We start from the raw sequence: 12,314 nt of genomic DNA, 5'->3' as shown, positions 1-12,314 counted from the left end.
TAGCTTCATTACATTAATTACCTAATCATCTAAAGTTGGATTTTTCAAACTGAGCTTCCATGTTTTGTAGGCATGCGTTTGCTCTACCACTTAGCAGATGAATTTTGCTGATTTGGTTTGTAAGTAACATGACCAGTGAGGCAATTCTGGTATCTAGCTACTGAACCAGCAGCATTAGTGGTTAGAATTGACTGTTGGTGCAAATTGTTAGCATAATCAGGTATAGGCACTTTATCACACAGAACAAGCACTTTATCACGCAGACAAGTCCTTGATACATTATTTCTTTATTCCATATCACAGGTTTGAGCACTATTGTGAATAGGAAATTTAGGTTCTTGCTTTGTAGTTCCCACTGAAGTCAGTGAGGCTTTTTTTCATTAGCTTTAATACCAAATAGAGCCCAAGTCTTCTTAAAAACACACAATGAAAGTCAGACTTTTTATCTAAGTAAAGGACTCAGGATTTGATACAATGCAAGCTTGAAGCATATTATTTAACATTATGTCATTACCTTAAAAGTGGCTGCAAATAATAAGCTTTCTGGGAGTTAGTTTGAATAGAGAGGTGTATGTGCACATTTTGGCACTGAAAGGTATTTCCAGGTGGCCTCTACTAACAGCTTGAACTAGAGTTCAAGTTTCATCCAAGGGAGTTGGAAAATGATACATTAGAAAACATCCTATTGGTGCTGTTCTTCACTCTGCATAAGGAAATAACATAGGAAACCCTTTTCCCACTTGGTTTCCTGTAATTTTTTTAAACTTGTTAGTGTAATTCCACTTCCTCCTTCCACTCTGATTTATGTAATCAGTACTTGATAAAACCGTGCTCTTGAAAAAGGTACTGCAGTTTGAATTTCAGTCTGAGAGCAAGAGATTTTACTCTTCCTGTTATTTTTTAATTTAAACTTGAGAAGGAAAATTAGGAGTCAGACAAAAATGCATGGTTGTTATATGGAGCTATGACCAAGGCACGGACTTCAGAAATCAAAAACTGGTAGAGAGAGACTTTTTGATTTATTCTGGTCTTGAATTCCTTTTAGGCTTCCAAGAGTGCTGACTCTTTTAGCCCAGTCCTTCTAAAGTAAATCCTGTTAGATGATGATACAGTGCTTCACCTTTTAATCTATTGGTTTAAAATGGGGCCGTCAAAATAGGAAGTTCTCATAAAAAGCCCATAGTCTCAGTGCATTTTCTTTTCCAGTTAATACAACTTTTAAGTTACCCAAACAACCCTTTTGCTTTCCTTTGTTTTCAAACGTGAACCTTCTCCCAGTAATTCAGATGACATGATTTAAGCTGACATTAGTCACTTGGGATGACTTACAGAGAATTTATCCATGAAAAAAAAAGCCATAAATGGGGTCAGGAGTAACTTGCCATTTTATCACATGCGTACATTCACTTTCTTCTTGCCAGGCGCAGGCAAAACACAAAGGAACATTTCAGAGGCCCCGGTCCCTTTTTTTTTTCTTTGTAAATAGGCATATTTCTAAAATCCAGACTTGAAATTTGGCATGGCCACAACTTTGTGCAAAAAATATCCTTTCTGTTGCCCTTTAAACAAATAACTAATGTTCTCACTTATTCCTTTCTTCTTTTTTTTTTTTTCTTCTGAAACAAATCTGGACAGAAAAGCCTGTGACCTCTAAATACCATTTGCTGTCTCCTCCAGTCCTTAGTGCTACTGTTACGACAGTTACGATCATGATGCTGCCACAGCGCTGAGGTTTCTGAAATACAGGCAGTGGCACCCTCCAGCTTGACAGGGCGGCACAGCAAACCAAAAAGATATGATCCCCTCCCTTCAGATTTGCAGCCTAAATGCGAGACAAGTGATGAAAGATGCATTTTGATGGGCAACACGGTGCGTGGAAATAATGAACAAAATGGTAACCACAATTACCAGTACTCATAGTGTATGAGCAGCTTGACCTTTGCTGGGAAATTTGCAAGAGTTTTAAGGAGGGTTTCGAAGGAGAAAAATCAGGTACCCCTGCAGAGGCTTATGTGGAGCCTTTTAGCAAAATGGGAAACACCAGTAAGTGCTGGTTTTCAAATCTTGCATACGGGTAAGGGTAACATGTTGGACTGAAGGGAGTTAGTACTTAGCTTCTCCGGCATGAAATGACAGATTATAATTGAGGGGGGGGAGAAAGCTTTGAGCAGATCAGAAAATCAGGACAAGCAGCTTATGTTTAACATGACAGAGCAGGGGGAGCAGGCAGCCAGCCCAGGTGTGCAGCGAGGAGAGACAGTTAGCACCCTCTCCGGTTTGCACTGGCATCAGAAAAGTTGGCTTCCCTTTGTCAGGGCAGAGGCAAACCCGCTGTCATACGAGGAGGCCTAGCTGAGGAATTTTAGGCGTACAGCAGTGTTAAGGTAAAGAATCAATAAGCTTTGGGCACAGACCAGACACGGATGTGAATTTCGGGCTGCTGTTGCTGTCTCCAGACTGTTCATCACAGCCAACTCCACCCGAGCTCACTTTTCACAGCCGCTTCCTCTGTTTCTGCTCAGGCTATTTCGGTGCCTCTGGAGACGGTCCAGCGGCCACGTGACTTCCTCCCCAACAAAACATATTCTCCCGTTTCAGCTCAGATAGGTTTTTTTTTTTCTCTCACTGACTTCAGAGCTAATCCTTGGCAACCGTTCTTGCCAATTAATAGGTTCAATATCTGTATGTGAGCACTGCATCGTATAGACGCACTGGGATTTAGTCTGCTACTAGAGCTGGACTTTTTGCATTCAAGTAACAAAGGCAATCATAACACGCTGTTCCTTCTGTACAAATTTCTGTATGAGCATTTGCTTTTGAGGAAGTGTCCTGTTTTTGAAGATGGCAAAGTCATGTATTGTAAAAAAAACCCCAAAGAAATAGAAATACACTTTAAATAATGCCTATTATCATAGATAATTGCAATCTTACATTGTTTAACTGGTCTTCAACTGGTTGAAGTGAAATTATAAGTTAGTAGCCTAATCTGTATTTACAGTGACACTTGCTTTCAGTATATTCCCCATTCTCAAGTCAGAAAAGCTAATGAGCTGCAGCCTTGCTATCTTGTCAGTCAGGTGAAGTGATGAGCAAGAAAGCAGGCCCAGACAAGATTGTGTGTTGTCTTAAGAATTTTTGCAAATTTGCAGTGATTTTGTTTTGTGGTTATGAAGGTTTCAAAAGAAAAACTTACATACATTTCAATTTTACTTTTTGCTTACCTCAGTTAATGAAACTTGAATATGTTATTTGACGGGTTTGAACTGAAAAGAAAACTGCTATTAAAAAGCATGATGCTGACCATTAAATGTACTGTTTCCTCTTAGGAAGGATATAGTATCGATTTGGAGACAGGAGGACAGATAGGCAACCTTCAAACAGTTCTGTTCCTGTTCCAAGAACTTCAAGAGAAATCACCATCATTCTGATTTTAACTGTCCCTGACATTTTATGAGTAGAAAAAAGAAGAATGAGCTAGTTTTTGTATCCCATTGTAATTGCAGTTCTTCCAGGAATTCCTAGCAGCAAAAGCTGATGGTGGCCAACAGCAGGCATTCTCCCCAATGTGTTCCATACCTTCCCCCCTCCTCCCAGTACTGCAATGCCCCCAGAAGTCTCCAGTAACTGAGATTGGGCTTTTTATAGCAATAAGAAAAAGAAATGTCTGCTCAGACTGAAGCAGGGGCTTGCAGAAGGGCCTTGAGGTCTATAACTTAGCTTTAGATTTGCAGTCGTTGCTGCTGGTCAGAGCAGTTGTCTCTAACTTTCCGTCCTTACCTCTTTCCACACGATCCACTGTCATCCACTTGATATCTAGATTAGAGAAAGTACTGCTTACCTCTCTGGGTCAGTGTAATAGCAGAATAGCAGAATTCACACCTGCTGCCAGTGTGGGACGGTGAGTTTTATGCAGGATACTTAAAGGATACAAAACATGCTTAAGATGATAACTAGCTCAGTAAGACAGTTCCCAGAGTCAGATTCAGGAATGCCACACTCCCTAAAAACTCTACTGACCTGAAATGGTGTTTAAAAAAGCTGGTTTAGCATATAATATTGAACAGAATGTGAAATACAGATTGTTTTGCTCTTCTCCCCACCCCCTGAAATAGTTCTGTGTTAGAAAACGTAATATATAGTGCTAAATACACAGAAATATAGTGCTCTGCAATTAGGACATCACATTCTGTTTACAACATATAGGCTGCAACATTGTCTCTTTTAGGCTTTGATTCCTTACAGAAAGAGATGTCTGCCATTCATGCTCATTAACAGTTTGCAAGTACAAATAAAAGTCAGCTGTGGATGGAATATTATGACGGCTTCTTCTCTTCAGGACTTGATGCACTTACATGTAAATAACACTGAAAAAAAAAATTCCAGACATTTGGTACTTACATATGTCTAATTGTCCAACGTGTTGGATAAATATTACTTGAGACTCTTTTCAGTAAGTTATTTCTGTGGAAGATAATGGGTAATCTTACTACATTTGTTATTGCAAAGGCTACCTAACTAAATTTGTTATTACAAGTGCAGAGTGGTGAGCAATTAATGCTTCATTTTGAGTCTTCTCAAATGGAATTAATCAGGCTTGCATTTTCTATATTGAAATTGTTGAAGAGAAGACTGAAAAGCTCAGAGCAGCTGCAGAACTCAGGAAGAATGAAGGGCTGAACTTGCACTGAAGATATGATATTGCCCCAGCTTTGCTTCCATCTGTGAATACAACATCTGCTTTTGAGGAAGTGAAATAAGAAACTGCATAAATCAATATAAAGATTGTTTCTATTTCCAAGTGTAGTCCAGGGCATAGTATTTGTGAAAGAGCATTGACAGTAGGGTTCCATTACTGGTAGAGCACAGTTTTAAATTCAACATCATGATTGATAAGGAGGCTAAAGGAAAACATATAAAAGATTATGTCACATTTTAGTATAATTTCATGATAATTGCTAAGGTAAATTACACATTACTCATCCAAGTTCTCACTACCATATCCAGTAATCATGACACATGTATCTATTTATTAATAAATAAAATGTGCTTTTTCCCGACAATTTTAGAATTAATGATTTGAATATTATTCTACTTTAAGTTACTATAGTCTCCAGTACTTGTATAATGTCCATTAACCTCAGATAGTATTCATATGCTCACTTCCCGTATGAAATCCTAATTGGTAATGCAAAGAAAAGAATTGTGATATTTTACAATTAGTCATTAAAAAATCCACCAAACCTTGCCATCAATAGAAAGCATTGTTGGTGTTAATAATTTATTCTAAACAAACATGACATATAACAAATTTGTACTGAGGTGTGTGGTGTCACCCGTGAATTCACTTTTGCAGCAACAAAACCTTCCCTAACCTGTCTTTAAGCTATTAGTCGTTAGTACTGCTCCACTCTGGAAGTGCAGTCTGTATTCTCATATTCTCATTTCCAGTGTTTAGTACTTGTGAAAACAATGGGATTCAGTTGGGATGTATCTCTTTCTAGCGTGCACCACATCAACTTTCTGCACATACAAATCCAAATGATGCTTCAGCTCTTGTTTCTCAGTACCGTCTTGGGCAGAGTGGTTGGTTTTGAGGCACCGGGCTCATCGGAGGCCAGCAGTTCGTTCATGTAGTAAAGAAGAGAGGCCCTACCCAAGGATTTGACGCAGACTAAGCATGCTTTGTTACAAAAGCTTAGCTTGGAAGGAAAGTGTAAGAGAAGGAAAACTACATTTACAATTTTGCATCATGCAATCAGAACAACTTTAAAGGCAAAGTTGTTCTTGGTTGTGTCCAATGCTTATTACATATCAAGCATATAAAAAACAACATCACCATGGTTTAAAATGCGTTTACATGTGTGCACACATTACAATCTCACCCTCCAGGGAACTACTATGTTTTCTTGAAAGTTTATAGCTCACAATTACCAGAGCCCAATGACTTACATTTTCCTAACTGATTTCCAGGAGGCCAGTTTTGTCTGCTGCCTCTTGACAAGACACAATGTTCCAGCTCCCTTGTTAGACTGAAGACACATATATAAACAAGTATCTCCAAAGTTGCCCTATTTCCTCAGGAAGTGAAGGGATACTGAAAAGTGGAATAACAAGCAATTTCACCAGCTGAATGGTTCACAACCATCCATGCCTTTCAGATGGCACAGCTGTTTCCTCCGACAGTAAATGGGAGGGCCAGGGCTCAAATTCTTCTGGCAATGTGAGTGATCTTTGAAAATTTTGCCGGGCTCTGCTCTGGGTAGTGCAGTAGTAGATGCTGAATTTCCATACTGTCTTTAAGGAGCCTGAAGTGATATCCAGGCTCAAGGACATAGGCAGGAACTTGACCTTCGTTTTATCTGGGAAGACAAGAAGAGTGGAAGGGGCATAATGATTACATGTATGTATTTTTTTGTATTTGAAAAGAAACATTTCTGCTGTCTATGAAAACCAATCAATCAGATTGAGCACTTTCCCTCCAAAAGGCTTCCCATATAAACCCATGGCTGTAGGCTTCAGCCTGTAGGATTTACTTCCTCCCCTGGCTCAAATGATGGAAACTCATCTTCTGTTTTGTTTCTTTTGCCTGAAAACTAAGCAGTACACGCAAGCCTTTGATCAAAACTGAATGCTTAAAAACAATTCTGCCACTCCCCCTTTGCACGAAATAGTGCTTACTCACAGAAATATTCCTTTTGAAGTTGCTTTGTAGATACCAGAGAAATACAGAAGAGTCCGGAGGGCTAAGAGATACTGTACTTGTTGAGCAAAGGCCATATTCTGATGTCACCAGATACGGTATTTCTGAATAGTCTTTTATGCGGGGTTTTATTTCAGGGTTCTGTAAGAGTTTCATTTTTTCTTCAGTTTATAAAGAGAACCTCAGGGATTCCAGAGGGATTTTTGAGAAGGGCAATTATGAGTCCTAAAAACACCAGTGGAAAGAAATACTGATTCACTAAACAATACAGTTGAAGACAGAAGACACATTAACTGTCTGCATTTTCCTCCTAATATTCATAAGACAAGAATGAGTATATAATTTCCAGAGTTTTCAAATAGCTACTTATTTAGATCACCAGAAAATGGCCCCATCCCACATAGGATGCAAAAACCCAGCGATCCACTATTAAATGAAGCTGTTCCAGATAAACTGTGAGCCAACTGACCCTGGAAATTTAGTACCCAAGTTGCGTGACTCGAAAATCTGTTCAAAGCAAGGGATGGCTGCAGGCCTTGACTGTTGTACTTTAGTAACCATAGTAACATGGTCTCTGGAGACCTAATGCTAGTGAATTTTCCTTTATTTCAAGGAAGAGTAATAAGAGAAATGTGGATTGGAACTTGTTCTCGCTCTTTTTTTTTTCCCCCTCCTTATTTTTACTATGCCATGACCTTGACCAAAATATCTTTGAAGTATTTGCTGGCTGATTTTCTGCTATGGGACCAGAAAAAAAAATCAGGATATATAAAGGATCTTGCCAAAGGAAGTCCTATCTTCCTCAAAATATTTGCCTTCATTCCCAAAGAGAACCTCTTGACTAATAATGTTTCGAAAACTTCTTAATGGAAGGAACTGATAACTTTCATCTCACAGCTACTGTGGGCACCAGAATAATGTCATACTTTCTTTGAACTGACAGATTAATTGTTTTTTTTGTTTCAGTAGCAGGTGCAGCTTTTCGTGAGTACATAATTGGATGTACATGTTTTTTCAAAAGAACACAGGCCCCTGTCTGGTGCCAAGCTCTCTTTTTTTTTTTTCCCCATTGGGAAAAAAAACCCCCATGAATTCATTTTTTAAGTACAATGTAGGAAACTCATGTAAGTGTTTTTAAAAAGCCAAATACAAACAAACAAATGTTCACAATACATACTTAAGTCTGTCTCACATGTTTCAGCTATTATCCTGGATTAGAAATTCCATCTGTCATTGAATCCATATGGTTTACCAAATGGCAGTTTACAACCATGTATTTTTTGCAGATTTGAAGTTAGTTGTTTTTTGTTGCAAAAGTTTTAATGTCCACGCAAATATCTTTGTGTGTGTGTGTGTTTCTATGTGTGGGTGTGTCGCTCTGTGCATGTGTAAGTATATGCAAAACTGCTAAAAATTGTGGTAGGATGCAAGTGGGCTTTATTGATTAAAACACACCAGTTGTACACAACACTGAGATTGAGCTGTGGAGTTTGGTTATTTCCTCCCCTAAATCCAAGAGCCCTATTTTAGGCTTTCCATTATTTCTACTGAAAGGAATAAAGTGAAAAGAGGAGAGCTCATCTTCTCTGTGCTGTCCCCTCTGTGTTTTGGGCAGACATGTGCTCACATTAGGGAGCGTGAACTACACAGGTATGAGACTGGTCCGTGTCCTTTTTCCCTTTTCTTCCCCCCAGGTTATTGATTAGCCAGGCAGATGGCTGCTGTAATTCTGACACAGCACACCAGTGCAGCCTCCTGTTCACTGGGAATGAGAGAAAGCTATCATTGAGAATTTTATTTCAGTAACTGAGAATTTTTAAAATTGTAAGTGGAGCCGTATACTTTGTTGTCCTGTTTAATGTGAGACCCTGTAACTTAGAACAAAAAAGCTGGGAATAGTTTTCATTCGTTCTCAAGGACTGAAGATGTCTCTCTCTTCCACTCAGTCTAACAAATCACTAGGATTCTGGCCAGAATAATGGAAAACCTCTATGCAGTGTTACTGTAAAGGGCTTGAGTATGGAGTTGTATATGATACCCAAGAGATTTATCTCAGAGGTCAGAAAAGGTCTTTTCCTTCTAATTTGCAATCACTGTTACCCAATCCTGGGGCATCAGACCCAGGTGCTAGGAAACACCCTCCTCCTTCTCCCCAGCTGTGGTAAGTAGGTAAGAAAAGTATAAATCTCAGCCCAACTGTGACTCTATTTGGAGTCCTTTGTATTACAGATGTCAGGTTTCACACTGAACTGCACTTTAGCTCAGTTAGTGAGAAAACTGAAAAATTTGCAGTCATGGGTAAGACTCAGTGGATATGAAGTTTTACTCTATGTCCAGCTCATCTCTTTTTAGTGTGGCTGAAGCAGCAGGTTTCCCAGCTAAAATGAGGCTTAGACACATGGAATTTGTGTTGATCCTCAATAGCCTCATGTGGCTCCATAAAAGTTGTTGTTGCACCAAAGTGGGTTTTGCTTTTCCTGCCTGCAGGGCAGAGCATCTGATGTCTGCGTTTGGGGTCATGAAAACCAGGCGATGCTTAGTTAAGAGATCTTAACTCAGGAGAGGACATAAGCATTTTGAGAACAAAACAAAAACAAAGCAGGGGAAGTTTGTGATTATCTTCATTTACATACCTCCCTCAAATCCATACTCGTTTCTGGCTTAACCTAAACACATGGCTCCTTGAATTTTTCCTCCACTTCTTTCCTCTTGCTCCCTCCCACCCTTCCTTAATACCTCCTCCAATCTCATAGATGTAGTTGCTAGTCCACTGATCTGAACACTTAGAAATACACATGGTCCCATTTCCCTTTCCCGTTTTTACCAACTGCTGCACCTGGTCCAGCCCAACTCTGGCTCTGTGAAAGAAAAACTTGTGTAAAGAAAAAACTGCCCACCTTCCACTGTGGGGGAGCAATTTTTACATTTTAAAGCTAGAGACTGATCTCTTAGGGTATGTGTCTAGGCCTAAAGAGTATCTACCAATATGTGGGATGAAGAAGATTCATTTTTGAATAGGGGTATTTAATTCTTGATTCATAAAAGCAATCCTTGGCAAAGGCAGGTGCTCCCTGGCTATTTCCTATTGGGGCTGAAAAACTCCAGCTTGCCTGCAGGACAATGGAAGGCACATTTTAAGGATGTTCAGCACAACACTGTCTGAGATTCTTTGATCATATTCAGATCTTGTGGTCATTTTTTAAGCTTTCCCAGATGGGGCTTGATGCCTCAAGGCCAGGTTGGATGGGGCTTTGAGCAACCTGTTCTAGTGGAAGGTGTCCCTGCCCATGGCAGGGGGGTTGGAACTAGATGATCTTTAAGGTCCCTTCCAACCCAAACCATTCTATGATTCTGTGATTAATTTGCATAGGTTAAGAACATTTCTTTAATTAAAAACATTAATATTCTTAATTACTACCTGCCCTGGCTGCATGGGCAGGACTGGAGGTCTTTTGGAATGTGCATGGTAACAGCCACAGACATGAAGGAGCTCCCTTAAATGTCCTATGGTTATCTTTGTGGAAATTTTTAGTCTGTCCAAATTAAAAGGCCTGCCAGATGTTCAAAATGTAATAAAATTTCTAACATCACATCACTGACGGTTTCATTGCTGTGAAGATGAGTCCAAAGAGACAAGATGCCAAAAATGCTTTCTTGTCTCCACTTGACACTGGAAATGGATATGACAGATACCATCTATGGAGGCTCCTCTCAGCGCAGTGAAAGGCACAGATGTGAAGATGTAGAAATCTTGACACATTGTCTTCTGGTTGGTGAGGTGCTGGGACTAATTTGGGCATTATTTAGAGCAGAAAATAGCACCAGTCCAGCAACTGTTTGTGTTTGATGAGTCAACAGGGATAACTAGGCAGAGGTAACACTTATTCTGGAAAGGATCTGTATCTATGGAGCTGACCTGGAGCTGAACATGGTTTGCCCTTGACTATTCTTAGCAATGACTCATGGTTAGCATTGACTTGATTCAATCAGTTGCTCCTACAGCGTTTTCCAAATGTAGATGAGCCATTGTAGTCTCTCCACTACATTTCTCCAGTCACTGTTTCAGAGGTTCTTCAAGGTGCAGAGCCTCTGACCATGTACGGTCCCACTGGGCCACGTTTCCAAAGGTGCTCCACATCTAAGATTGGGCCCAAATCTTCTGAGGAGTTGGCCTGTTGTGCACTGAACTCTTGAAATTCTGCCCACCATTGTCACAGTGGGAACAGGCTTCGAGCAGTCTTGGAAATCTGGTCCTTATTTAGGAACCGAAAAAGAGAACCAAGCTCACAAAAATATGTCAGTGTATCTGGTTACTGAGCAATTGAAAAGCTGCCCTCATTGTGCTTCAGGATTAACTCAGGATTAATAGGCACATCGCTACAACAGTAAATTGAGAGAAAGGTGAAGCAAGGATAATAATAATAATATAGCAGTATTTCATCAGCAGCTATTTGAACCGTAATCTCAAAAGACCTCAAAACCATCACATGAAAGGATCATCTAAACTACCTTGGAATGCAAGCCTGCTGGAGTGAAGATATGTTACTGAATCTTTATCAAGGGAAGAGAGGCAAAATTAGTCAGTCTGCATGCAGCATCATGGATCGTGATGTTTACATCATGTGCTTCATGTAATCCTTACTTTTATTTTTGGATTTCTCTGGTTGCTTTCCTTGCATCACTGAGTCTATGAGAACTAATTTAGCTTTTTTCTAGACTAAACATTGGTCTATATCAGTGAAGTATTTATTGCCTACTTTTTATATTCATTGTATTTATGCTATTATGCTATGTATGTATTTTTATAGAAGCTTAAGAAAATAGCCATACTTTAAAATACACGTCCAGTTTTAAAGTCATAGCTACAACAGCACATGTATTTAATTTTCTTGTTGGAGATTACTATATTATCTATATGTATCAATAGCTATAAAATCAAAGTAATTATTATGGAATGCACTGTTTTAAATAAAAAGCAAAAAAACTATGCTATTAAACTTTTAATTGTATGAATTAATGACAAAATAAAATTTACAGTAGATAATATACTAGTAATGCAATATGGTAGTTACACTGTAATTAGCTATCCTAGCCTATTTTAAAAAAAGGAAAAAAAACATGTTTCAGATTGTTATTAATTTTTCATCTGAGGAAAAAAAGGACTTTGTGCAAAAATTTGATATCCAACTTTTTTGCAAAATGATTGTTTCATGTCTAGAATATTCTTAAAATTATTACAGTTTATACCCATTTTACTCTTTTCTTCCTGATTATCTTTTTAATTATCTTATTTCCCCTTCTTTAGTCACTGAACGGTTTTGCATTGGTGGTGAGTGCAGATGGAATGATATTTTATGCGTCGTCAACAATTGTGGACTATCTAGGGTTTCATCAGGTAAATATATTAACAAAAAATTTAGAATACTTAGTCACTGTCATTGTAATGACTTTCTTGTAGTTGCTCCTGCTAAATGGCTTTCTAAAATGCAGCACTCTATGTTGTTTCACTTTATCCTTCTACTGCTGATTAGGCATACACTAGTTTTTAATTAAAATTACTGAAATTAACTTATTTTACTATGCCATTTCAGACTAATTTTCTTTCTTTATGTGT

At 38.8% G+C, this 12,314-nt stretch overlaps 1 protein-coding gene across 1 annotated transcript in view; it reads left to right on the top strand.

The window, feature by feature from the left end:
- AHRR (aryl hydrocarbon receptor repressor) overlaps positions 1-12,314 on the top strand; it is a 68,330-nt gene that overhangs the window by 44,663 nt on the left and 11,353 nt on the right. The window contains exon 4 of the mRNA XM_075022784.1: positions 12,006-12,095. Within this exon, the coding sequence (XP_074878885.1) occupies positions 12,006-12,095 (90 nt within the window). The remainder of the gene's footprint in view (positions 1-12,005; positions 12,096-12,314) is intronic.

Source organism: Buteo buteo, chromosome 3 (assembly GCF_964188355.1).
Source record: "Buteo buteo chromosome 3, bButBut1.hap1.1, whole genome shotgun sequence".
Lineage (NCBI taxonomy): Eukaryota > Metazoa > Chordata > Aves > Accipitriformes > Accipitridae > Buteo > Buteo buteo.
Note: the sequence above shows the minus strand (reverse complement) of the source record. Positions and strands in the feature narration are given on the sequence as shown.